This window comes from Oreochromis niloticus, linkage group LG15, assembly GCF_001858045.2.
Source record: "Oreochromis niloticus isolate F11D_XX linkage group LG15, O_niloticus_UMD_NMBU, whole genome shotgun sequence".
NCBI lineage: Eukaryota > Metazoa > Chordata > Actinopteri > Cichliformes > Cichlidae > Oreochromis > Oreochromis niloticus.
The window spans coordinates 11,780,768-11,807,521 of NC_031980.2; the positions used below are offsets into that span (position 1 = coordinate 11,780,768).

Below are 26,754 nucleotides of genomic sequence, written 5' to 3' on the forward strand. Positions count from 1 at the left end.
TTCTGAAACGCCGGTCGCGCATGCCGGTTAATGATATTCAAGATCACGTGGTCGTCTGCAGTCCAATCAGCGGTCGTTAAGAAGGAGCGTCTTAAATTCATTTTTATCACTTTTCTGGCGGTATAATTGTTTTCATAATATGATAATTACGTGATCTATGAAAAATAATTATAATATCAGTATCGCGCGTTGAATTGAAACGACGAAAATCAAATAAACACGTCTATGATTGTTTAAGGTTTCACGAAGAAGCTCTTCCGCCCTCAGGTGTACAGACAGAAAACTGCACCCAGTCTACTCTAGACCACAGTAATCTACTTGTACAGTACTGAAGCTGGATTTGCAGCAATTTTTAACCATGGAAGTGGACATACAAAACTAGCTTAACGCCTGTTGATAACTCCCTGTACGATTTTCCCTCCTCTCGATACGCATTTATTGTGAAGGAAACCTACCGGAAGTGATATATCTAGGTAGCTCCGGGAGGCCGAAGCCATGGACTATCAGATAGAAGAAGAGGTGGGTTTGTTCATCGAAATTAGTTGTTGTTGCACGTTTTTCCTGTCACATACATTGAATTCGCGTGCAGACTACGTTTCCCTGAAAGTGTGGTTAGAAGGCTGTGTCGCTTTGTTAGCTTTAACTGCGCTTTTTTCATTCAACAGGCTGGGTTCGTCGTTGAAGACGTGAGCACAATCATAAAAGAGGTAAAAAAATAAATAAATTGTTTTGGGGGTTTTTTCAAAAAAACCTTGGCAGTGTTGGTATTTTTTAGTTTCACCCCCAAAAAACTCGAAAGTTTAGGTTTTGTCGGTCCTTGGCTTTCAAATTTGTGTGTAGGAATGACCGGTTGCTAAGGACACGGTACGGTTGCTAGGCAATGTCTCTAGCTGGAAAGTTATACAGTACTCCACTAATTTGCCCAACCATATTCACTCCTTGAGGAAAACTTTTATTAAAATTCTTAATTTTATTCCCTTTTTAAAATAATAATAGCTGTATAAGACTTATTGTAAGCTGTGTGATTCCTGTGTTGCTTACTTTGTTTTTTTTTATGATTAAAAATGTCTGTATAGTCGGTGGAAGCAACCATAGGAGGAAATGCCTACCAGCACAACCGAGTGAACCAGTGGACCACCAGTATAGTGGAGCAGTGCCTCAGTCAGCTCAGCAAGCTGGGAAAGCCTTTCAAATATATCAGTATGTGGACTCCAACTCGTGAAATAACCACCTTGTGCCTCTTGTGGTTTTCAGTGGACGTTAAAAAACAATATATATGTTTTTACTGGATTTCTAATTCTGTTTTATCTGGATTTCTTTTTACACATTTGACTGTATTGTATGCATTTTATTTTTATTTCAAATTAGTATTATTTCATGCAGAATTTTATTTTGTGGACTTATTTTATACTCCTAAGTGCTATAAATAATAATGTGCAATTTATGTTTATCTGCTAAAACAAAGGAATTTCCCAATGTTTGGCATTAGAAAAAGCACAAAAGTATTTGTTTATCTTATTATCTTCTCTTGTTCTGTTAGTAACCTGTGTCATCATGCAGAAAAATGGAGCAGGTATGCAAACAGCCAGCACATGCTTCTGGGACAACTCTACTGATGGTAAAGACAAAAACACTTGTGTATTTCTCATTTAGAATGTGTTCTTTTTTTAAGTTATTGGTTTATCAATTAAAGAATTTGCGTGCAGACTGTGCGTGTGACTGTTTAGATTGTATTTCAGTACAACCTCAGATGAACAGCAATACAGTGATTTAATAAAAACTAAGCGCAAATGCAACAGGAGAATGTAAAATACTAAGTACATATTTGCTGCATACATACGATTTAAGAGAGTATAATAGTATCAATAGTATAATAATCAAATGCACTTCATTAACTGATCATCAGCAACTGCAATGATCAGCAAGTGTGATGCCCAAATCTCTGCCCAAGCAGATTTGGGCAGTTTCATTATTACAACGTTGAGGACAAATTCCAGTAATACCATAGAGAAGCAATTGTTGCTGCACATCAGTTGTTCTTCATCTGAAGTTGTATTTAAATCATTTTAGAAGCTGCTAAGGACCCAGTGATTTATATCACGTCCTGATACTAAAACTTTTGAACTAAAACAGAACTGAACAACTGATATCTCAGGCTGTTAGTCATGTTTTGCACATGATTTGCTAATTAAAAGACAAATCCAGATCTAAATTAAGTTAGAGTCCCCTGATTTAGAGAGGCTTAATCAGGACTCAGAACAGTAAAGATGAATACAGAGGAACTGACAGAATGATCATCTTAATAACTGATTCATGATTTTTTTTTAGTTTTCTGCTGTGAGAAAATTAACCCCTTATTTCGTTTGAATGTATAAATTTAACTCTGCTACTTACTGATCTAATGTAATGTTATACCCAACAGGAAGCTGTACAGTGAGATGGGAGAACAAGTTTGTGTACTGCATTGTCAGTGTATTCGGGCTCGCCATCTGAACCTACATCACCAAACCCACTGATTGTGTCCACGTTTTTGAGAACTCCCGCTGTTTGTTTTGGGATTTGATATGTTCATTTTGTGTGTTAAGAGAGATTTATTAAAAATGATATGCCTTATGTACATACATAGTTTTATTTACACAACATGACATGATACTGCTACATGTACAAGCTTTATCTTTTGAAGCAACAAATATTGCAGGTATTTTTTAAACACTTCAAAAAACAACCCAGTTTAACCACCTTAAACTAACAAAAGCTACACTTACACCGAAAGAATCAGACATGTACACTGATCTTGAAGCATTTACAATTCTTAAGATTGCAGTCCCATTTAGAAGAAAACTGGGTGATGTAGAGACAAGGCACCATTTTGGTTAAAATATATATTTATAGAGAAGAGAAATACATTTGTTTTGGCCGATTTGTCAACTTGAGCTCCAGCTTTAGGCAACTGAAAAAAATGGCACAGTGTCCCACATTGTAAGGAAATATGGGCAAAGCTGCTGGGGGAAAAAAAGTTTGCTTCAAAACAACCCAACAACTACCGTACATGCTGGGATAAAGAAACATTTAACATGATAGGTCTGTAGTCCGTTATACTGCTGTGAGAAAATACATGCAATGTGTCACACAATACAGTGTCATCACTTTTTTGGCAAGATAAATGAAATTCTTGAAAAGTGCAATTACATAGAGCTGCTTTGCCAAAAATAGAAGTAGTGAGTGGTACCTGCACTCGAGTTTAAGGCTCTCTGTATTCAGCGTCTTGAAGACAAACAAATGTCAGCAGACTCCCTGTTTAAACGTTATGTCAGGACAAGCGAGCCACACTGTATCTACTTTAAGAAGCTCATGTGCAGCGGATGCAGCATTACCTTTAAATGTCACTCAGCTCTGACCAGATAAGTGACTTCCCATTGTTCCCAGAGTGGAAAGGAATGGCATTAACACAAGAAAGACAACAGTTGTTTAATACAAGGTGTTTAAAAAAAAAGAAGAAAGAAATTATGAAGAAATGATGATTTCACAGAAACATCCATGGTTAATATGAGTCCTTTTTCCTGATTATTTTAATCATCAAGTTGAGAAAAAAGGCTGGCAATGGGTAGGTGAGGGTAGGGAGTTTATAGAATAAAACAAAGTGTTTGTTTCCCTTATTTTCAATTAAGAAAAAAAGTCTGAGTGGCTACATCATACCTCACCATCCAAAAGCAGTACATTCAGTAGACATGAACTGTTTTAAAAATATAATTATGTACACTTGGAGTACATAAATTCATGTGCATGCGTTTTGCACATGTGCACAAGAGTTTCCAACGTGGACACAGTCAGAGATACCTCAGTCACTGTCACTGTCATCCTGGTACTTGGCAGTTGCTTTGATCGCGCGCCCGTTTTGTAAAGGCATGTCTTCATAATCACTCCTGAAAAAAACAAGAAAAAAAATCAGGGAGTCTAGTATGTTTACACTGAGTTTACTCTGCACAATTAAAAAGGAAGAATTTGAAAGGCGAGTAGATAAAACACATACCCATATATCACTTCGTCGTCTGAGTCATTTAGCATGGAGAAAGCTGGATTATCCTTCAACTGGGAGTCTGGGAAATTCAACATAAAATTTTAATTTAAAAAAAGCATGTTGGCAAAGCGTGCTGGTATAAATGAGCGATAAAGAAACTTCTGTCTAACTCACCATAAAGTGCATTTTTCGAAGGAGAATACACAAATGCTAATGTGTACAAGTAAAAGTTGAGCAGGCCATAGAAGGACAAAAATTCAGCTGGTATGTTTTGAATTAAGGAACAGTGATGATCAAATGGACTAGTACTTATATAGCGCTATTTGAACACTCACGGTACTTTCTTTACTACAAGCCTCATTCACACACACATACAGCATGTTTTTCAAATCATGAACCAATAAATATGCCAAGTTGTGATGCAAAGGAGCACAAATGAATACAAGTCAAAGGATATAGTTCTGGTAATGGGTGGACAATTCAGCAACAAAGTTGTCTTGAAGAGCCTTAGCACCAAACCTCAGGTAGAGAATAGCCATGCTGTGGGAGAAAGACAGGTTAATCAGAAACACAGAAATAGTGAAAACGTAAAAAAAAAAAAAGTTTGCTGTTTGTTGAACATACCTTATAATAAGAACCACAAATGTCAGCGCTGTCAAAAACTTAAGCCGGAGATCTGGTGATCAAGAAGAGACAGCTGGTTAACACTGTTACATTAAAAGTTGAAGTCCAATCGAACACTGAGAGTTGTGGTGTGCTCTGATACCTGAGTAAGGCATGTTCTTAAGTTCAGAACAAGCTCTGACAATCAGGAATATCAAGTATAAGATGTAGAGGGCGACGACAATCAGGAAGAAGACTTTCATACCCTTTAAAACAAACAAACAAAGGGCTTAGTTAATAGTGATGTAGCTCAAAATAAATGAATAATAATAATAATAATGATAACGGATTGCATTTATATAGCGCTTTTCGAGACGCTCAAAGCACTTTACAATTCCACTATTCATTCACTCTCACATTCACACACTGGTGGAAATGAAAGTAGACCTGAAGCTATTTCTATGTAATATCTATCCATAAGGACATTAATCAAATTAAAATGAACAAAAATGAATAAACTTTCTTTTAAATGACAAATTACAGATAAAACATTACACACTGGATAAGAAATTTCTTCAGCTTTCACTTTATAAGAAGCTGTTTAAAGAAATGCTAAAGGTAACAGTCTTACCTGAAAGTTCGCTATATCCACTTTGTACTGATAGGTGGGATCTTGGAGTTCATTAACCCTGAAAATTCAGATGGAGTAAAGCTTAGTCTGCTTGTTCGGTACGCATATAAATCACAAGTTCACAGAGCTGGGTTCTATCTGGAGGTCGTGCTTACGTTTGCCATATGCCCAGAGTAACTGCTGACAGCCACAGAAGACCAACGATAACCAGCTTAGGCAGGTAGAAAGTCAGAAATTTCCTCTCACCCTGCAGAAGCAAAACACCAAGATAAAAGATTCATGTTGATGTACTAAAAATGGAAGGAAATCACTGAAGCTGCAGATTAATACTGTACCCACCTGGACTCTGATGCCGTGATAAACACAGAGCCAGAAGAGCAGCAGAGCACACAGGAACAGTGCCTGAAAGAAGGTGTCCAAGGTCCCTGGAAACCAGCTGTTCACCAGGAATGACAGCGGGAAGAAAGGATCTGAACAATGAAAACAAACAAACTGTTGAGTGTGTACACAGAGAGGTGTATGTTTTCTTATAGAAATTATTACCCAAATGTTCTTATTAGATCATTTATGTTTCTGTAATGTGTCAGGTGACGTGTTCACCACGCTTCATATCACCTGTTTGTAAGGGTCAGCTCTCTACAACTTTAAATACACATGATGCATAAATAAAATAAAAAAAATAAATGGCAACTAGTCTCTACAACTAAGATATAATGTTTGTAAGTGGAAACATTTTAATTTAGTTATATCCATTTTCTCCCACTTATCCAGAGGGGGCACTTTACACCCTCTGTCCAGCCACTCCTACAGCTCTTCAGGGAAGAAAGCAAGGCTTTCCCAGGCCAGATGTAATCTTTCTTTCGCTCTTTCTAGTCTTCTCAAATGACTTAGCTCCTGACCCTATCTCTAAGGAAGAGCCCAGACAATACTCTGAGAATTCTCATTTCCTCTCCCACCACCCCTATCTAGCTGAGAGCCACAGCCTCAGACTTGGAGGTGCTCATTCTCATCCCTGCTACAAACTGCCCCGGTGCAAGGTGGAGGTTGTCAGACAATGAAGCCAACAGGACCATATCATCCACAAAAAAGTAGAGATAAGATGCAAGACCACTGAAATCGATACCCTCATTCCCCTTAGGCGCGCCTAGAAATGCTGTCTGTCAAAAGTATGAACAGAATAGAAGACAAAAGACAGCCCTGGGAAACTCCAGATCTTGTTTGTTGAGCTGGTGCAATCGGCTCCAGGTGTGTAAGTGACAGGTAAAATGTGTCCTCAAGTGAGGAGAGAAACGTACCATTGTAGAGCAGCAACAAAGGAAGAAGAATAGACATCCACTTCTGCTCTATCCCCCAGTCTCTCATGGAAAATTTCCTCAGTGAGTGAGCAAACATACACTGGCACAAACAGGAAAAAGTACCATTAGTTATCCCATCTGGAAAAAGGTTTCAGTTTTAAGTGCTATAACAGGACAGAATGTGCAGATCACACTGAATGGAAAAAAAAAATCATGTTCTTACGGTCACCATGAAGGTCAACACCACAAAGACAAACCGGAACCAAATTTCCACTTGTGAGAAGGTGGAATTATATGTTTTCCACTGAGGAGGGAAAAACAGGGGAGCAAGAGAGAGAGGAGTTCAAAAGCATGTGAGTTGTCACTTGAGGCCTTGAGCAATTTAACGCCCCCCCCCCCCAAAGAAAACCTAAGGTCTTTTTAACTTACCACAAACTTAACCTTGATGTCATATGTGATATTTTCAAGGCCTTTGAAGGTGACCACAACCTGGTACTGGGTGTAGTTCAGGTAGCCCAGATGCAGTACAATGATCTCGTCGCAATTCTGTGAGGTGAGACAAAAGGAAAAAAGCAAAACAACACATGCTCAATAACCATCTGCACTACTTCTTAAATGTGCATCTAAAATTGTCTTCTCTGACACGCACACTGCTGTGAGAGCAGGCTGACCGATACTTACAGCAGCCGCGCAGTGCAGCATCCGTGACTTCACGCGCGCGTTGTTGATGTGCATCACGCTGGCATCTTGCATCACTCCCTTCAACTCAACGTTGATCTCAAATGGCTGCTTGAAATCTCTCACTGCCAGCACAAATAACAGTAGTGTTAGGTGGTGTTACGCATATTAAACTAAAAGAGAAAGCTGTCTCCACCCCCAGCACAAAACTGTAAAAAGCTCAATCTGTGGTCTCTTACTTTTGCTGTTTTCAGCCTGCATCACACATGTGAGCCACAGCTGCTGATTATAGGTGGTCAGGGGAGAAGAAACTAGATTAAAGGGCCCAGTCTGAAAACACATAAAGAAAGGCACAATCTGTTTATACATTTATTATTATTATTATTATTATCAGCAAACTTTAATGGTTAAAAAATATCACAAAAGGGGACGCTCAAATGAGAATGCTTTTCTCAGAGCAACATAAAACAAAATAGACTGCTCCAATCGATGACAATTTTATAAACAAGCATAACAATAACATGCTTCGCTAAAGTATCCTTGGGCAAGATATTGAACCCCTAAAACCTGCTGATAAGTTGTGAACCTTCAACGACATGCTGTTAAAGACACAGTTGAACTATGAACATTAATAATGTAATAAAATGTGCTTCTTATCAAGGTGCTGCACTGATATATATTTTTAAAGAGCTCTTCAAATAAAGATTATAATCTATGCTAACAGAGTAAAGTGAATTCAAGATTGACCATAAGTTGGTTTGCATTAACCAGCCTTTATTATTATTAATTATCATTAATTAGATTCAGATTTCAGTCTACAAAGCCTTAAGAAGATCATCTCTGCAGCAAGAAGAGAAATTATGAGTGGAGAGGATGAATCGTTTCACTTTATAAGCCATTTACTCCTATCCCTTTACAATTCCAATTTAAGCGAATCACCAAGTTGTCCGTGACTGCATGAAATAGCACAATAAAAAGACACTGGGGAAAATATCTAAAACTAGATATTTGCAGTCTATCTTTGGGACCTTTAAGTTTCAGCATTGTGTAAAAGAAGTTTAATTCTCCAAGCAGTGACTCTCTTATCAACATTTTACATCAAATTCAAAGCGAAGGGCATTTCCTTGACTTTTCAACCACGGTCCTCCAATAGTTTTAGTGCAAAACTGCCGATGCATATCCTTCTATCTAACAAATGCCTCACCTTAACAGAAACGTTTTTTCCAAGGAACTGGTCACCATTGTGCTCCTGCTCAGCAATAATCCTTGGACCTACAAAACAAAAACAAAACACTTGTTAAATCAGTGCAACATCCCAGAAACCTAACCTAAACTCAAACAGAAAAAGATAGGTGATGGCTGGTTTATTTCAAAATCTGCATTTGAATGATCACTGTCATCATACCTGCAACTCCTATGAAGACTGTGAGGCCGAAGCACATCAGGAAGACCACGAAGACTAGCACAAAATGTCTTTTAGATAGGGTATACAGCCGCATGGGAGCCAATCTGTCACGGGGAGACAGTCACTGGGGTTATCACACACTAAGTAAGACATCCACACGAAGAAAGTAGCACGAACGAAACCTGGTGCTGAGTATTTGCTTAGTGGTTAACTGTGTTAGCTCACAGGATTTTCAGAGGCGGATATGTCAACAGTGATTAGCTCCCATGCTACTTCATGCTAGCAGTGGTTGATCCCAGCAGAGCTACACAGTGCCTCTAACGCTACTTTTCGTCCTTGTAAGTACTAGTGGAGTACTTCGAGGATCTCGACTGGACAAATCTTACCCGTACATGTCCATTTCTGTCGGTTAGCGACGTTGGTGGCGTGAAAACCCGTGAAAATTTCGCAGTGAATCCACATCCGCGTATCAACATCACTCCACGACAACTGGAATGCAACGTCATCGAATGGGAGGGGCGGAGTTACGTGACGGCAGCAGACTGGGGGGAAAGGGGGCGTGAAAAGGAGGCTTCTGGGAGCATGCCATTGCCTCCTTTTTTTTATCAGCTCACTAACGTTTAGTACCTTAACACTATACAAAGCGTTACATACACTAAATAATTTAGTGTTGTACATTACATCGATATATTTAATCTATGGTAACAGAGCCTTATTTTATTTCAGGCGTGTGATTAAATATCTTTAAAGTAAAGGCTGATTGTAGTTTCGCGCAGGCGTAGTGGGAACACATCGCATGTCGAGCGTTGACTTCTAACAACCGGAGTGATGAAAATTTTATCTCTCACGAATCATACAACCAACCATTTGGTTTTGTACAATTAAATATGGCTTTTAACCAACATTAAAATACATCTAAAGAAATACATTTCTACAGGGTAGCACTTGTTGCCTTTGGTAGAAATCGTACCGCGTTTAAATTGTGGATTTAGCTAACATATGTGTTCTAAGTGTATGTCCGCAAAGGACTCGCCGCCTTTCCCGTTTCCCCCATTTATTTGAATTTTTCCTGCATTATGGTTTAGAAAACCACTGGTTCTGTATAACATTTTATATAACAACGAAAAAAAAGATGGGTGGCTGGCGTCACGACAGAGATGTAAGATATTTCTGATTTAAAACGCAGACACACACACTGAAAGTAAACCCACCATACATGTGTGTATATTTAAGCTAGAGGCGCCTACCTATAAAAGCGGTCATCGCGATAAGGTGTCAGGTCCTCTTTGAGCTCATTGTAGGCCTCCCGTATTTTCCTACAGAAATACTTGAGCTCGCTGTACAGAGGGTTCTCCAGGCCGGACGAGTAGTCGGTGTCCATTATTAATATTATTATTATCACACCCGAAATGGCGATGAGGAAACAATCCGGGGGCCTCAGTAAACAGCGCAGTCACCTGTCTGTATTGTTACGTGCGTAAATTAAAAGTGCAGCCCAAGCCGTTTTGTTTGTGTCGCTTAAAAGAAAAGGGCTGTTAAAACAAGAAAAGAAGGGGGGCGGAAACGTAGAGGACAGTCACGTGATCAGAGTTCAGCACCATGGACAGAGGCTGTTAACAGGAAGCTACAATGGTCTGTGGAGTGTCTGTGGAGCCGTCTTTTAGCTCTAACAACCCCCAGAGACCACGGTTGCATAAATTCAATAAATTAGTAAACAAGTACACATTTTAGAGTCTTAGCGCAATCTGAGTCACACTGATTGACAGGAGGCGCGAGCAATCACAGAAAAATAGGTCGATTCAAATATATAGATAATATAGGGGTTTTTTCCCCTAACGTAAAGACAAAATAACTAATTTAATTTATTCTACAAACTGGCATTACACCAGCCAAACCATTTAAGCACATACACAGTTTAATAAACTCTAAAAACTGTAAAATGCAAAAAAAGTATTATATGACAAAACAAATGAGGTAAAAACTGCACGTACAAATCTAAATACAACAAAACATTAGGTAAATTGTGAATTTTTATACGTGTTTTCTCATAAATATGAATTACGGTAAATGAAATGTGCAATTAAACTCAAGGCATTTTCTTATATTTTAACATCTTGATAAAGTCTCCTTTAATAAGAGGAATTAAGTTCTTTTTTTTCTGTGCTATAGGAAGCTGTGCTTTGGGAACGTCCAGAGGTTTATACATATCTCCGTAGAACTCTCAGACTGTACATGTATTAAATGAGTCAAAATTACGATGTTCTTTGTCTTTTCTCAGCAGTAAAAGTCATATTAATTGGTACTATCAGTGATGGCTGTACAGGTGTGTCGCACTCGCCACTTTCAAAGTGTCTGCTGTCTGAGATAACAGAACCACCTTGTGTAAACTGGTTCAGCAGCTGCTTAGATCTGATTTCAACCATGTGGACGTTTGCATACAGTGGTGTGCAAAAGTCCACCCCTCGTTTCTTCAGATTTTTATGATAAATGGGAAATAAGTGCAGCAATGTACAACCATACATGGAAATTCACGACAGAATTCAAAATCAATATTTGATATGACCACCTTTATTCTTCAACACAACACTATAAAGTCTACTTTCTTGTCATTTCTTTAAGTACTCTTTGGCCTTCTTGGAGGACATTCAAAGCTCTTCTTTGAATGTTGGGTGCCTTTTGTTCCATTCTTTGTCAAGGTGATGTCACACTGCCTCAGTATTCAATGTTGAGGTCTGGGGTCAGGTTGCTGTTTTTTTTTCTCTCTCTCTCTGTCCAAGGGTACTTATACTGCATTGTTTGGATACACTGTCATAGTAAAAAAAATCTGGTGGTACTTTTCTGTGTTCATAATTTCATCAAGTTTGACAAGATCTTCTACACCACTAACTGAAATGCACCCTCACACCATGACACCAACGTGTTTTATGGAAGGCTGTGGACACTCACTGTTATACCCTTTTTGTGAACTCTTCTGCACATAATGATAATTTCAACAAAACCATTTGGATTCATCACTTCATAATACACAATGCCACTGATTAGCAGTCCAGTTCTTGTTTAATTTGGTACACTGCAGCTTTTTCTCCATGTTTTAATTTCTTAAGTATGGCTTCTTGATAGTCACCTTTTCATTGAGACCATTTCTAATGTGGCTTCAGTGAACTGATGGATCAACTGAAGAGTCAGCTGCCAGCTCAGGTCCTGGATTTTCTTTCCCATCTTGTAAGGACACGACTTTCAGATACCGTTCATCTACTGTAGAGTGTTTTTAGGCCACCCACTTCTTCAGCTTCCTTAAATATTTTGAGGACATACCCTCCTATGATATATGAGGTTTCAGGCTAATAGTTCTTTGGAAACCTTCAGAAAATCTGGAGGACTATTGCTCAAGAGAACAGAAAATGACAAGAAAGTCTGGCTCCTTGGAGCTTTTCAGTATATTTATGTATATTTAAGACAAAACCAATGTTTTTCTGAAACAATGACATTTTATTCAAAAGATGCGTGACATATACAATTATAAAATAATTTACATGGCATGCCTTACTATCCATTCACTATAAACGTTCAGTCACCAAGTCAGACTCAGAGTTTTTTTCCCAAGTTTTTTTTTTTTTTTTTTGTCATTTAAGTCTACAGCTACAAATACAAAGCACAGATCTTTTCTAGAGAAAAGCCAAATCCTACAATATCTACAACAGGTCATCATCAGTTTAAAGTGAACCCTTAACCAAGTCCATTAGCATCGCTGAACGTGAACTCAGTGGCTTACACTTGTGAACTCCTGTGAACGATGAATGAGTGTGTATGTGCAGGAAGTCATGACCACACATGGTTGAAGAGGACAGATTTAACACTAATGGGGCTGGTAGACTGCACAGCTGAATACAGACACACCATGACTTGACATTTACACTCTACATAACTAGTCTACAAACTACAATAAACCGGGCACTTACTCATTCACATCTTTTCCACCAATGCAAACTTCACAAAAACATCAAAAAGTCACCTGTTCCCATCCCTCAAACCCAATCCCCGCATTTCAATCTCATAACTTGGTCTATACTTGTAACAAACTCCCGCCCCCCCCAACACAAAGAAATCTTCGGGGAAAAAAAACAAAACTTCACAATATACAGTATGTATACTTGATCTACATTGAGGAACAATCTCATAAATAAAAATGTACAGACCAGCAACTGAGATGCTAAAGTAAAAAGGTAACAAACTGTGGTCAGAAGAAATGACAAAGTTTTTTTTGTTAAAGAAAATATTGCACAACTAACAAAAAAAAAAGTTTTCTTTACGACATGCTCATTTTCAAGATCAGGAGACCATTTATTTTTCTCCTCAGTCCACATCTCTACAACCCACTCCCCAACAGACATGCTTGTTATGTTTTTTTTTCTTTTTTAAATATGAAAAAATAAAATAAAATAAAATAAAATAAAATAAAAAATCTAATAATCTCATCAAATCAGAGACCAAGCAGAGCTGGTCCAAAGTAAAGAAGTTTGTTTCAGCTTGAGATTTTCAGAAGTCTATATTTTGGCACAAATATTTGAGGTGGTACGCCATCACACCTTCCCAATTTTATTGAGCACTCAACATTCCTGTTTTGCTCTGTGATTTTTGGCTGTCATCTAATGCACATATTTGCACCGTGAATGAATAATTTACTGCTGCCCACAGTTCTTCCAGCTGGCCTCGCTCTTTGTCCTTAGCTGAACACAAACAAAGGCTTTCCTGCCTCAAACAGCAGCAACAACAACAACAAAAACCCCGAAACAAAACAGCTTTTCAGATTTCAAAGTCAGCTTACTGAACGGGCAGATCTCGTAGCTTCATTCTTCGTCGGAGACCCGACTTTAGAGTTTCAGTGACGGTAAGATCAACTTAACTGCTCTCTATGGTCCTGGCTGTTTAGTTAAAACAGTACTACAGCTCTCCTCCACATGTGGAATTACACTTACGCACAGTGGAGACAAGTGTAAACAGAAATCTGCCACCTAAGTCTCTTTACAACATTGTACATTTGACTGATATGTATTTACATGAGTTCTGAAAAGAGTATGAAATGGCATAAGTGAAATATACAAAAATATTTCATGTACCTTACTAGCATGTTTAGTGTGGTCTTTAAGAGAAGAGACAGCGCCCCCCCACCCCCCAAAAGAACAAAAGAACAACAACAACAACAACTACATACTCACTTCACAGAAGTGACATCAGGTGACAAATCACTTCATGCCAGAGCTTAAATTGTTCAGTCTCGGCCTTGGCCACTTCTTTGGCGCCCATGTCACCAGTACAGGATAGTACAGGATACGTCTGTACACTGCTATGACCTGAATTCTCCTGACTACACAGTAATATTCAAACTCAGTCTCCCAAATAAATCAGGTAAGAAAGCTGTGTGAGGATTATGTAACACAATGACAATAATGTTAAGATTTATATCTGAATCGATAAACAACATGTACATATAAATTAGAGTAACATTTCTTCTTCCTTCAAAACAACACGTGGACTGCAGTTCTTTACCTTCCAGAGATTGTAACAGTGGCCCACCTTTCACAACAGTGAAAAGCCTGAACTCTTAGTAGTGTTCCAAAATAATGCATATATCTAAACCTCATTTCCAGCCCAGACAGGCTGCAACAGTAACAAAAGGAAAGGGCAGAGAGCGAAAACAAAAAAGACCCTCCTACCCTCGACTGTGTTTAGTCTTTTAAGAAAATCCTAAAAGCAAAAGCAGTATAATAAAGTGGTAACTGTTTCACTAAAGGTTTGTACAGCAATGGATTTCAGTGCCCAGTAGTACCTGTGCGCTCTAGGGATAACAAGTTTGATCTCCAGAGTGTGTTTTTCAAGTATTACTGCTGCTTCTTTTGAAAACTGCACCTTAACAATTCCTCTCTCTCTCTCTCTTAACCAATTGGTTATCACATCTATAAGCTTCTCCTAGCTAAAGCAGCATTTATTTGCATGATGATTTACCAAAGCTCAGCTCTTTGGCCCTACATGCACCGCAGGGTGCCGGCAACTGCAGAACGGAGCAGGTCTGACGGCATCCTTCATAAATGCAATCGATGCTTTTGCACCAACACTAGTGGCAGCATTGTGTAGTGCAGCGTGATTGTATTTCTCTCAGTGGCCAGGGCTTATTTCAGTCCTCGTCTCCAGAATCCAATCCAAGAGTTTATGATTCTCAAATGAAACAGCTGTACCCCCTTCAACAGACTGCATCTAAAGCCCACAACTCAGGGTAAATGGGGAGGCGACATCTCATTTGAGGCGTTGAGTAACATTGGCCAAAGCTACTGCAAAGGCCTGCACAGCAGAGAAGGGATATTGGAAGTCCAGGATGTAGGCATTGCCATCAATTCTGCCAAACTGCATCACCTACACGGGAAAAACAAAACAAACAAACAAAAAAAGTTCACGCAGGTTGAAGGGAAAAAAAGGTTCAATCATTACAAAACCTGTTGGAGAAATGCTCTAAATCAATAAATGTTGAATGTGTGTACTTATTATTTCTGTATGATGACATACTGCAAGTTATATAAGAAAAGTCTCACCTGTCTCCCCTCCAGTTCAATCTGAAAGTTCTTGGCGGACTCCTGGGTGACACGGCCACCGAAGTCCAGCTGATAGACCTGCGTGGCTTCATTCCACAGTGGCTGCTTGTTGGCCATGACATACACAAAGCCCTGACTGCCAAGCCCTCTATCCTCCTTCTCATTGGCTTTTCGACACTTGATCTCATCCAGCTCACTGGCAGCCCTCAGGTTCCTCTTACTCTTCCAACCCTTTTTACTGCTCTGGCACTGATTGAGCAGCTCGTCCCCGCTGATAAATAGCTCTGGCTCACTTTCTGAACTATCTTGGAACTCACTATTGGCAGTGGCTTTACTCAGCTTCTTAGCCTTCAACTGTTGCTCTTTCTGTCCCTTGATCTTCTTCTTGTCTCTTCCTCCCAGCCGTGGACTGGAAATGAGAGAATTGAAATCACCCAGAGCTCTGCCCTCTTTTTTGGATTTGCTCCCTTCGGCCAGTGGCGGCACATTAGCCTCCTCAGCCCGACCGTCCACCCGCTTGCGGTTCTTCTTACTGAACTTCTCCGATCGCTGCGGTACAGGGCTCTCAGTCAGGGAGAGCACCTCCTGAAAACTCTCCCCAGCCTCTGCCATGGCCTCTTGTAATCCCCCATGGCTCTGCAGCTCTGCTGGTGGTGGCGGAGGTGGTGGTGGCGGAGGAGGTGGTGGTGAGAGAACATTTTTGTCTACTGCCAGGTGGGAGGCTTTGGGTGGTAGTGGCACTGCAGGACTGGGCATAGGTGGGCAAGAATTGTAAGTACCCCAGGGTGTGTGGAGGGCAATGGGAGGAATGGGAAGCCCAGCACAAGCACTTCCTCCTGGGTACATAGGTGGGAGGGGGCAGCAGGCTAGGTTGGCCAGATTTGCAGAATAACCTGGTGGTAACACTAGGGTTGCATCTTGTTGTGAAAAGGGCAAAGGTGCCACCACCTCCTTTGGTGAGGCGCAGGGGCGTGGAGAACCTGGGATGGGTTGGAGCTGAGCTCCAGAATAGGCAGTTGCTGGGGGGTACTGGAGTGAGATCTGGTAGCCTGTAGCTGCAGCAGTAGCAGCAGCAGCTTGGAATGATGCAGCACTGGGACTTGTGGGGGACTTTGGAGAAAGGACAAAAGGCAGCCTGGTTACATCCAAGTGCTGAGCTGGGCTAAGAATAAGGGGAGGTGGTTTGTGTGGTACAGGGGGGGCAGTGGAGTTTAAAGTCGCTGTCCGTTCCTGAGGAACCCACACCTCCTCTGTGGATGCTGGATCCCACTGATAGGGAGGTGGGCGCTTGACCACCAGCCCTGATGCATCACTTCCTCCTAGTGCCAGATGCCTCAATGATTGGTTCAGTGTCTCATCCTCTGTGAATGCTGAATTAACGTAATCAGCCCTGTCTCTGCTGCTTACCCCTGCTGCAGCTCCAGACGCTTCAAGTGAACTCATCAGATTATAAGAGGACTGGGAGGCCAGAGTAGTAGCACTGTTTGAATGAACAATGACTGTGCTGTGCGGTGCTCCGTTCCCTGGAGGAAAATCTTGTCTGATAATAGTTCCTCCCGCTATTCCATTAGCACTCCCTGGGGCAGTGCCTCCAACACCAGATCCACTGCTACACTGACTACAGGTGTATAAGGCTGTTGGCACCCTCTGCTGGAACGAGGCTGCTAATGCAGTACTGTTTTTCGCCTTGGGAGGGAGTGGTCTAGGTGGTTCCAGCATCTGGGAAACTTTGAGTGCTGCCTCTCGGCTGTTCCTCCTGAGGGTGGCGTGGATCAAACTGCTGTCAAGCCTCTGTCCGGGATTCCTGCCAGCAGAGCTGTTCTGATTGGCTGAATCAGGGTAAGGAGGCGGGTCTCCACTGGGTATAGAATAGCGAGGTGCAGTGAGTCTGTTGAGGGTAGCAGAGGTGTAGGGCAGCTGCAGCTTCTTGTCAGCTGAGGAGGAGGATGAAGACGAGGTTACCCTGAGAGTGGCGGAGCTGCCAGGTCCTTGAAGCGTGTAGACATTCTGATTGCAGACCAGGCGTGTTCGAGGACGACATACTTCTTCCACATTCCCACTGCTGTCAAATGTCGTTATCCTCTCATAGCCCAGCGGTGTTGGATACTGCGCTTGTTGCTGGCCTGAAGGATGAAGTGGAAACTCGCCCTTCTTCATGCAAAGGTCTCCAGGGGGAGGAGTTCCACTGGCGCCCCCTCCTAATCCAGACGCAGCACTGGAAGATGCAGCGGAAGCTGATGCTGAGGCAGCAGCAGCAGCTGCAGCAGCCACAGCAGCAGCCACTGTCCCAGGGTAGGGGGGTGGGGGGTTCATCTTGCTTAGCTCTAGAGGGGCACTGAACACCACCGTGTCACCCTCAGCCAGCTGTGGAGGTGACCGAGTAGTTTTGATCTTCAGTAAGTGTTCGTGCTCGCCCCCTACTGCTCTCTCAACCACAAAATCAGCAGACTGATGAGGAATCTGGATATGCAAAGCCCCTGGTTGTAGCTGGTGCAGAGCTGCACCCGAAGGCTGTCCTGAAGACATCGAGGAAACTGGGATTTGAATTTGAAGCTGCTGAAGCTGATGGTGCTGTTGTTGCTGCTGCTGCTGCTGTTGTTGCTGCTGCTGCTGTGCCTGCAGCTGATGGTGCATTTGCTGCTGTTGCTGCAGTTGCTGCTGAAGTTGTTGCTGTTGCTGTAGATGTATGTGCTGCTGGAGCTGCTGCTGCTGGTGGTGCTGCTGCTGCTGTATGTGTTGGAGCTGCTGCTGAATGTGCTGCTGCTGTTGTTGTAAGTGTTGGTGCTGGAGCATCTGCTGCTGCTGCTGTTGGAGTTGCTGTTGATGGTGCTGAATTTGTTGGTGGTGGTGTTGAAGTGACTGTTGTTGTTGCTGTTGATGATGTTGACTTGGCTGTTGTTGCTGTTGTTGTTGTTGTTGTTGTGAAGGATGATGAGAAGGTGGCGGTCCAACCACTAGGCGACCTACTTCCAGTCCCCCAAATATGACCTGACCAGGACTCGAGTACCTGGTCGGTACTGTGTACTGGGCTGTCAAGATGGTGTCCTGGCTTTGGTCTGACCCACCAGCAGCCCCTCCAGTAGAGGTTGCCGTGGAATTGGTTAGGACATCCAACTGAACATTCTGATTGGCTAGGAGTGACTGGACCAAACCAATGCTTTGGGCAGGGGACATGGCCTGGGCTGGACTATGGATGGGGGCAATAGGGATGTTGACAGTGCAGGGTGGGTTGTCATCAGCACCGCCAGCAGGGCCTGAAACAGGCAGGTCATCTTCATCCTCGCTAAAAACATTGGGGCTGAAGACAGGGAGGTTGATGTAGTCCATGGAGATTTTCCGCACCTCTGGCAGGTAGATGGTCATCTGTCTGGGCTGCAGATGGAGGAGGCTTGTCTTGTAGATAACTAAGGACACAATAAAAATGTAAATTAGGAAAAGAAAACTTACAACAGACAAATTAGACTTAACTGGAATTAATGTTTAATTATCCAACACATGTTGATTTGTTACCTGCACCGAGATTGGTGGGTAAAAAAGTAGCCAGTCCCACTATCTTGAACTTTGTTCCCCAAATATTGGATGTAACCTGAGCAAGGTAATTTTGCTGCAAGACAAAAAACGATGCATTTTTCTATAAATATATTAGAAACATTCAGAAATTTACAACAATACATTTTATGTAAAAATCCATGTGTTGTGCTTCACTGCACACACAGGCAGCACGTGATCCCTCACCAGCTTCTCACTCAGCTACAATAACCTGATGTTTACCTGAGTGATGTCATCTAGAGGAAATTCCCTCCGTGTTAGACTGGGAGACCCAATCGAGGGTTTACGTATGGGTAACCGAGGTGACCTGGAGATCTCCTGCGTAGCGCGGGAGAGTTTGGGAGATTTTCTGGGATCAATGTTGATCCTGTTGGTAAAGGGACAAACTAAGTCTCTACAGAGAAGGTGGCAAATAAAAAAAGAAGAAGGTTTAGGCATGCAGAGAACCAAAAAAGCAAACAGCAAAGAAAAGGAGCACTCAAATAAAATTTAACAGTTAAAACAAAAAAACTCAGAAAAAAATTAGCTTCAATGCCACAAAATCTTAAACAGAATTAATATGGCCATTTACATGTTTCTGAAATGTATTCACTGTCATATAAATGCTTCTTGTATCAAACTCTTCAGCATGCCAGTGATCACTTGATTCCTGCTTATGTAAAACTGAAAACCTGCAGAGAACTAATCTTCTCTTGTCTGCTTCACTTAAATCACTGAAAAGATCCAAGTGTCAAACAGAAGAGACAAAGTGGCTCGATGCAACATGCTCCTGGACACACAAAGCCGGAGTTTAGTTACCTGGGAAGTTTGGGGGACTTGCTACCCCTGGATATCTTTGGCGATTTCTTGCCAACCCAGTCATCACTCAGCTCAATGTCGCTGGAGTCTGAACAGTTACAGCTGTCAATCATGGCTGATATCAGACTGTTGCTGTATATCTCATCTGTGGATACAAAATATGAAAATGACACTTAAGATGTTACTTTTGATGAAATGTGCAGATCAATACAACCAAAAACAACGTGTCATTCTCAGTTAAGTCACTGCTAAACTGTTAGTAATGCTGCTTTTTCAGATGGGCTGAATGAAGAATGATAAAATATGAATGCCTTTTGGTATTCTTTCTAGGTATGTTGAAACTGCAGGAGGCATTTTGAAATCTACTTGAGGCAAGAATTGTCACAGCTTTGCCACAACATCACCATCATTATCATCATTTCAAAGCACTTTTCTACCATTTCTACAAATAAACATTGCTAAACATAAACATTCATTTCTTCAGTCGTTCTCACTTTGTCTCCTCTTCCACAGTCACAAGGAGTCTGCAAAGCACAGCTGCTGCTCCAGTTTAGGTCAAACTAATTTATTTGATGAACATAAAAGTGTGAATGGTCTGGAACCATTTCATGGCTGGCTTCATTTATCACTGCGTGGGGAGAGAGAGGGTTGATTTATGAGCAACCCAGGGACCATAAGAGGCCCCATTAAGCAGCTTTTAATTAACATGGGTCCAGTCTGCCCTATGTGACTAAAACTCGCAAAGTAAGAACGTCTGGAAAACTACTGGACAATGTCAGAACTGTGTCGGGGTTTATCTTTTGCAGTTCTACTTGAATTTCAGAATCAAAGATACAGTTTTAGTTCTTATCTCTACGATCTTACTGTATTCTTTATTTTAGAACCATAAAAATGTAGTTATTGCATTTAGAAGCTAACAAACATTTCAGGTCTTCGGAAAATGATTCTTTTTAAGTTACTGGTATGAAAAAAAATAATCCCACCTGTTTTGCCGTCTGTCTTGGGATCCATAATGACAAACTCAGGCCGAAGTTTGCTTATTCTTCGGCCCTTGAGGATAGGGACCAGACCTCCTAGGTACTCCAGATACAGAGTGTAGCAAGGCCCTCCCACTTCAGGGTTATCCTCCGTACGCTTCATGGTGCAGTGCAGGCGCTCGTTTCCAGCTGTCGGATAGCTCACAAAATCTCTCATGTTGTTGGGATCTGGGATGGGAGGCTGGAAATGTAAAGTATATTAAAGTTTAAAAACTTTTATGCTAATTACAGCTCTTCCCAAACCACCATTAAATCTGTTCACATGGTGTTTTATGGTTTTAATTGAAATAAACCCCTCCTGGCCTGTGTTACCTTGATGGTGGGAACAAAAGCGGCAGTGACATAAGAACAGAGCCGGGAAGGCATGGTGAGCTTGGCAACGTCTTTTTCCTCCTTTACCGCTGTGGCAATGCCCTGCTGGCACAGCAGCTGCAGTGTGGCGACGCGATGCTCAACTCGCACGACGTAGAGCGCTGGGCCCGATGCCAAGAACAGACGAGAGTCCCGGTGACCCCAGCAGAGCGTAGTGATGGGGCGCTGCAGTGTGAAGGGGAAGACACATCGGAGAATGAATACTATGCTTTCACAAGGCTTATGTAAATCAAATGATGTCATTACTGCAAAAAACTTCTTTGCAAATTTCACATCTTTGCTGGAGTGAAATCCTCAGAGTGATTCCTGAGAACAGTGATGTCATTCAATAAAAACCGAAAACAAAAGTAAATTATTTGTGAATGTTTACCGAAGTCTGTCATGCAGGCTGATCATTCGTGTAAAATAAAATAAATGAAAATCTTTAATCTGAAAATCTTACTATAATAATCAAAATGTATGTATGTACCCTCTGACGTCCTTAACAGGTGAGCCAATCTCCAAAACGAACATTGTCATGTATACATCAATGATTAACATCTATGTTTTTAAAAAAAGATACATTTTCATGTATAGTATGTTCATTTCATCATCCCCCTACTTTCACATTTATTTCACGAGTCAAGTTAACTTCACAGTTCCCAGAAATTGAAACCGAGACGATTTTTGTTAGAGTCAACACTTAATATGGAATGAAGAATTTGAAAAAGCATCGTGATCCTGGAAAAAGTATTATCAGGGTTCATACGCATTTTTCAGGGTCAAATTCAAGCACTTTTTAAGCACTTCCAAGGTCAATTTTCAAGCTTTTCCAGCACAAAATAATAATAATAATAGTTTTAAAAATTTGCACGTGTTATGTACACATTCTCGAAAATTATTTACTAGGACTCACCTATCATGTGACTCGAGAGCGCAAACTCCGCCATTGGCATTCTAATGAGTGTTTGATGAAAACGACAATCTCCAGGCATGTTAGTGCACTCATCCCCGACTGTCCAGGGGAGGGGCGGGGTCACACATTGAAACACACTGACATGCAGAGGTCGTAGGCAGGCCAGGCGGAGAAATTTTGCTTTTAGACTTTGCGACTCATTTTATTTCTCTATCTGATTAGAAAACTATTCGGTCAGATAGTTATTTGTGGTGAATGAATACAGTTTCAAGCACTTTTAAGCACCACATCTGAAATTCAAGCACCTTCCAAACCTTGAAAAAATAACATTAAAATAGCATTTTCAAGGATTTCAAGCACCCGTACAAACCCTGTAGTATCTAGTGTCATTACTATCAGCTAATTAAGTAGCCCCGGCCCTCCCATCTCATATTGTTCCTACTCCCAGCTCACTGACTCACTTAAACTATAGTTGGTCATGGTAGTCCTCCCTTCTGCAAACTGAAGGGCGACTCAAACCACAACCTGCATTACTAAATATAAGAACAACTATTTTTGACACTCATAGATCACCTGTGCTGGTGTATCCAGTGTGTAGATGTGTTCGCCTTGAACATTGTAGAACTTGACAATGGCGTTCCTGCTGGGTGGAGGACAAGAGGTGTCAGTGGGAAGGAGGGTCCTCTCCATCCCTGCCACTGCTAGTAGATCCCCCTGTGAGCACCACTGGACCACCACATCTGCAACACAGAGCAAAGTAGCACACATACGTTTATGAAGAGTAACATCATTTTACACATTTTTATATCATTTTAAAAAGGAATTAACACAAGTGAATGAAGGACACAATGAAGCGAGCAAAGGACAAAGCAGCTAGAGAACTGGTAACTTAACAAAATTAATAACAAACACACACACACCTTTCAGAGCAGTGTGGATGAGGATGGGAGAGAGGTCGTCATAGCTGTTCATCAGATTGATGTCTCCAGAGGTGAAGCTGACTGTCAGCAGCGGTTTCTGGCTGTGCACTAGGAATAAATGAAGAAAAACAAAACACAAACATATTAGCCAGGCATTGTGAACAGCTGTTCTGTTCATCAGAACTATCAATCGCAATGTTTTTTAGATTTAATAGACACATGTTTAGGAGAACCACACTTCTTTTATCATTTGTACGTATTTGCCTAAAAGTATAAATAATGTGTTTGTAGCTTACAATAAGCATTTTCTATCTAAAGAGTGTGCCCTCTTCCATGGAGCCCATTGAGCTTCAGAGTCAGCCAGAAAAGAAAGCCCAAACAATGGTTGTGGATGGTGTGGCCGCGATAGATTTGGAAAGTGTTAGCTGTTAGCTTTGACCTCACCACTAGATGCCACTAAAGTCTGTACATCGGTCTTTAAAAGAATGTTAATTTGTGTTCATCAGTGGGGAACTGGTGTGAAAAATATACAAGTCTGTGCTCTCAGTAGCTTCCAATAATACAACACAACAGCTTTCCTTTAACCAACTTTCTATCCACTACTAGAATTTTAGCCTCACATCAAAAACAAGTACAAGAACGACTGAAACAAAACATTAAATGACAGAACTAACTAGCTAAAAAAAACCAAAAAAAAAAAAACTGTAAGGTACTTCAGTTTGAATCATCTGACATTTAGGGACACTGTTCAGGAGTATATTCTGATTTTTAACGTTACTATAAATAACACACCTTCAGAGAGCACCCATACATCTTCCATTGAAATATCCTTGACTCCGTACTTTAATGTAAACCTGCAATGACCCAAATACTACCATAAATAAAATGTCCACTTCTGCTTTGTTGTTGCTACATCCCCACAGAAAGGATTTTAAATAGGTGTTGCTTTAAATCAGATACAAAATGGGGCTGTAACTGCAGTGTGCTGTGCTGTGCAATGATAATGGGTTATCATCATGTATCATGACAAAGATTTGACAAGCCTTGTGCGTCACTCAGGTTGTTGACTTGAGAGATAATTTCTACTGGGGCCAATCAATTCCTATTGAACCGTTTAATTAGTGAGTTAGAGCCTAATCGGTGTTCCAGCTTAGGTAAGCAGTTTTCAGCCTGGCCTGTGGTGAAAGGAGGAGGAAAAAAATAAAAATAAAATAGACCAGTGGGAGGAAGATAGACCCTCGCCAATATATCCCTAGCAACTGGGACTAATTAAGCTAATTTTTATTGGTTCCTGTTTTGTTTCTTTTGCCTCTTTTTCTCTTCAGTTTGTTAGACTGGCTGGTGTGCACACGGAAATCAGCAGGAGAGGAGGCTGACCAGATGCAACAATTCCCTTGACAGACAGCTTGCATCCCAGTGCACTAGATATTTTCTGTCCCAGTGGAGAACTGTTTATTAGTTGGCTTGTGCTTCTTATGCTTTGTTAAACAGCTTACACTGGACCAGCAGCATACAGCTGTAGTTTAAATGTTTTTACTGAACACACGTTTACATGTTGAGAAAAGCCAAGAACTATTTTTTAAAGCTACTTTGGGTCACAGAGGACCATTTGAGGAGACAAGACTGAAGCATGGGTTGCAGAAGTGCTTGTGACCTGGCCACTTCCAGACATTTGAATTTGTTGACTCCACAGTTGACTGATTTGTCTGGCTTGGTGACGTGAAGTGGCGGTTTCTTGATTAAAAGGCAATCAGTCCAATGTACGCAACAGGAAGGCTAATGATTAGCCAATCAGTGCCACTGGCAAAATTACTGCCATTTGTCAAGCAATGTCAAGCTGTGCACTGCAACAAGGATATATTAAACCATCAGTTTCACTTGTTTTGGAGATGCAGGTGCAGAAATCTGTCTGTTTTTATATGAACAGAACTACAGGGGTTTTGGAGAAGTGGTCCACTTTTGGTATCCGAAGCACAGACTGTATATAAAACATAGCTTCTGGAAAGTGATGTCAGTTCATTCCATTATCGATATCAATTATCGATTCGATTCATTACTGATTCTCTTACAGAGAATCTTATTGATTCTCAGTTCTCCCGGGAACCGGTTCTCAATTCTGATCCCTAGTAAACATGGGGTCACCATTTATTCAGCATGGGGTTCAGTCAATTATAGTCCCAACTGGAGCACAAAACAAGGACAAAGCAGAATAACCTTTAGGGTGGGCCCATTGTTTGACAGTCTGAGCATGCAGCGTCCCTCGGCTTGTCAGTCAGATCCAGATTTTCCTTGAAAACTTTTGAGTCCCTGTTTATGCGTATGTTTCTTTGTTTTGTGTTTTTTTTTTAATGTTTGTTTGTTTGTTTTTTAATTTTACCCTTATATGTGAATCTATACTTATATGTAGAAAAAATGTTTTTGATGTGATGGCGGTCATTCAGACTACAGTATATATGAGTCTAAGGACAAAAGATGCCCTTAAACACTGTGTATTTCGTTTTTGTTCTTTGTATGACTTTAATAAACACTTGAATTAAAAAAAAAGAAAAATTTTGAGTCCCATTATGAAGCTTGAGGTTTCATAACAGAGGACTCAACCAACCAATGGGTGACATCTAAGTGTGTTTATTGGTCATTTATACAGAGTATGTAAGATCCCTAGCTCACCCTCATATGAACAAACCTATCATAAAGTAAGAGCTTTACTTTAGTGGGCTCTAGTTTGCATAAGTGATGGTTTACTGCTGGACCTGAAGGCTTATTCTACCTGTGGCCCTGCTGTGTCCTGCTGAAATGGATTTCGACCTGGCTGTCATCCTTGCCTTTCTGCCAGTTTCCAAACTGAACATTTCTCCAAGCAATGGTTCAACCAATACTGAATGTTGGGTCTTGGAGACTCATTGCTCCTTTTTAGGTGTTGGTTCTTGCTTTAGATAAACTTGTCTTGCAAACCATGTTTAAAGACTGCTAGCAATGATAACTTGCATAGCTGAGTAAGATATCTCCCTAGAGAGATCTTCTTGTTGAGGCAAAGCAAGAAGAGGTACTTCTACTCAATTAATTAAATTTTGAGACAAATAGTGTGACGAAACAAAGGTTTATTATTCTTTGAAAGATGTGATGTGTCACAGAGAGAATCAGGCAGGAAATTAACCAGGTACATTTGGTTTTAATGCCATGTTTCTTGATCAGAAAGTAGAAGAAGAAGTTTTGAGTAGAATACCTTGTGGTGGGGGGTAGTCATCAGAATCTGTGTCGCTCTCACTGCTGTCCTCTACCAGGAAGCTGGGGTAGTTCCAGGACATGCTGACAATACCGTCGGACTCATGCAGCAGTATATGGGCCAGCATGCGCCCGTGGCAGTCCATCACTATCACCTGTCCATCTGCAGTACCAAACAACACCTGGCGCAAGTGCAAAAAACAATATTAATGTGGACACTGTCACAAGAACAAAGACTCACACTTGAAAGAGGAGAGAAAAATGAGACAACAGCAAGAAAGAAAAACAAGAGAAATGGACATAAATGGGTTGAAGGTGATAAACAAGGACAGTTACACATACACGGACTGAAAGTCTGCTGACACCCAACCTGTGCTGACAGTTTAACGGCATGAAAGCAAAAATATAGGCTTACAAAGACAACAACACATTCAAGACAGTGGAAGCTTGCTGTCACTCACAGATTCAGCTCTCAGGGTTTGTGTCTACATACTCAAAGTGGCAAATGGCAACCTAACATTTCTACTTCTACTTGCATTAACAGACCGGAAAAGTGCCAGGTGAACATATCCTATGTTCAAAATCTGTATAGAGTGTGTGCTACCTGCTGATCATCTGGGGTCCAGATACCACAGGTAATGTGGCTTTCCAGGTTGATCTCAGAGGACCAGTGTCTTTGCCCACTGACAGAGCCCACCAGGACGAAGCCATCCCGATAGGAGATAAGAGCCTGGGTCCCATCATGGG

The 26,754-nt window shown here is 41.1% G+C and overlaps 3 protein-coding genes across 4 annotated transcripts; 1 reads left to right on the forward strand and 2 right to left on the reverse strand.

The window, feature by feature from the left end:
- Positions 1–228: 228 nt before the first annotated feature.
- Positions 229–3,504, forward strand: dynlt1b (dynein light chain Tctex-type 1b). The gene is made up of 5 exons (XM_005454633.4): positions 229–519; positions 666–707; positions 1,077–1,200; positions 1,541–1,618; positions 2,423–3,504. The coding sequence occupies exons 1-5, from the start codon at positions 496–498 to the stop codon at positions 2,491–2,493; spliced, it is 339 nt and encodes a 112-aa protein (XP_005454690.1). The 5' UTR covers positions 229–495; the 3' UTR covers positions 2,494–3,504.
- Positions 2,825–10,194, reverse strand: tmem181 (transmembrane protein 181). Of its 2 annotated transcripts, none has more exons than XM_013274200.3 (17): positions 9,017–9,177; positions 8,631–8,734; positions 8,430–8,497; positions 7,465–7,555; positions 7,229–7,350; positions 6,977–7,093; positions 6,771–6,851; positions 6,548–6,647; positions 5,592–5,722; positions 5,408–5,499; positions 5,253–5,310; positions 4,785–4,887; positions 4,643–4,694; positions 4,476–4,558; positions 4,193–4,282; positions 4,031–4,097; positions 2,825–3,923 (listed from the first exon to the last, which is right to left on the reverse strand). In XM_013274200.3, the coding sequence occupies exons 1-17, from the start codon at positions 9,028–9,030 to the stop codon at positions 3,839–3,841; spliced, it is 1,458 nt and encodes a 485-aa protein (XP_013129654.1). In that variant the 5' UTR covers positions 9,031–9,177; the 3' UTR covers positions 2,825–3,838. The 2 variants fall into 2 exon arrangements, with proteins under 2 accessions (XP_013129654.1, XP_013129653.1); XM_013274199.3 differs by lacking the exon at positions 9,017–9,177 and adding an exon at positions 9,878–10,194 and having other exon boundaries at positions 3,023–3,923.
- Positions 10,195–12,098: 1,904 nt separating this feature from the next.
- Positions 12,099–26,742, reverse strand: tulp4a (TUB like protein 4a). Its single transcript, XM_025899046.1, has 12 exons — positions 26,612–26,742; positions 26,009–26,189; positions 22,786–22,893; positions 22,439–22,605; positions 20,911–21,135; positions 20,545–20,779; positions 19,562–19,706; positions 18,986–19,130; positions 18,725–18,818; positions 17,954–18,618; positions 15,215–17,923; positions 12,099–15,038 (listed from the first exon to the last, which is right to left on the reverse strand). Exons 2-12 carry the CDS (start codon positions 26,151–26,153, stop codon positions 14,922–14,924), a joined length of 4,755 nt encoding a protein of 1,584 aa, XP_025754831.1. The 5' UTR covers positions 26,154–26,189; positions 26,612–26,742; the 3' UTR covers positions 12,099–14,921.
- Between the last annotated feature and the right edge of the window lie 12 nt (positions 26,743–26,754).

What these genes read in the sequence shown, in the direction of transcription:
- tulp4a (XM_025899046.1), bottom strand. Translation starts at nt 26,153, where the DNA reads ATGGACTGCCACGGGCGCATGCTGGCCCATATACTGCTGCATGAGTCC. An exon ending in AAGTCCCCCAAACTTCCCAG is followed by an intron (nt 19,131 to 19,561) that starts GTAACTAAACTC and finishes CTTTACCAACAG; the next exon opens with GATCAACATTGATCCCAGAA. An exon ending in TTGAACTGGAGGGGAGACAG is followed by an intron (nt 15,039 to 15,214) that starts GTGAGACTTTTC and finishes TTTCCCGTGTAG; the next exon opens with GTGATGCAGTTTGGCAGAAT.
- tmem181 (XM_013274199.3), bottom strand. Translation starts at nt 10,011, where the DNA reads ATGGACACCGACTACTCGTCCGGCCTGGAGAACCCTCTGTACAGCGAG. An exon ending in ACATCAAGGTTAAGTTTGTG is followed by an intron (nt 6,852 to 6,976) that starts GTAAGTTAAAAA and finishes TTCCCTCCTCAG; the next exon opens with TGGAAAACATATAATTCCAC. An exon ending in TTCGAAAAATGCACTTTATG is followed by an intron (nt 4,098 to 4,192) that starts GTGAGTTAGACA and finishes TGAATTTCCCAG; the next exon opens with ACTCCCAGTTGAAGGATAAT.
- dynlt1b (XM_005454633.4), top strand. Translation starts at nt 496, where the DNA reads ATGGACTATCAGATAGAAGAAGAG. An exon ending in TGAGCACAATCATAAAAGAG is followed by an intron (nt 708 to 1,076) that starts GTAAAAAAATAA and finishes ATGTCTGTATAG; the next exon opens with TCGGTGGAAGCAACCATAGG. An exon ending in CTGGGACAACTCTACTGATG is followed by an intron (nt 1,619 to 2,422) that starts GTAAAGACAAAA and finishes TATACCCAACAG; the next exon opens with GAAGCTGTACAGTGAGATGG.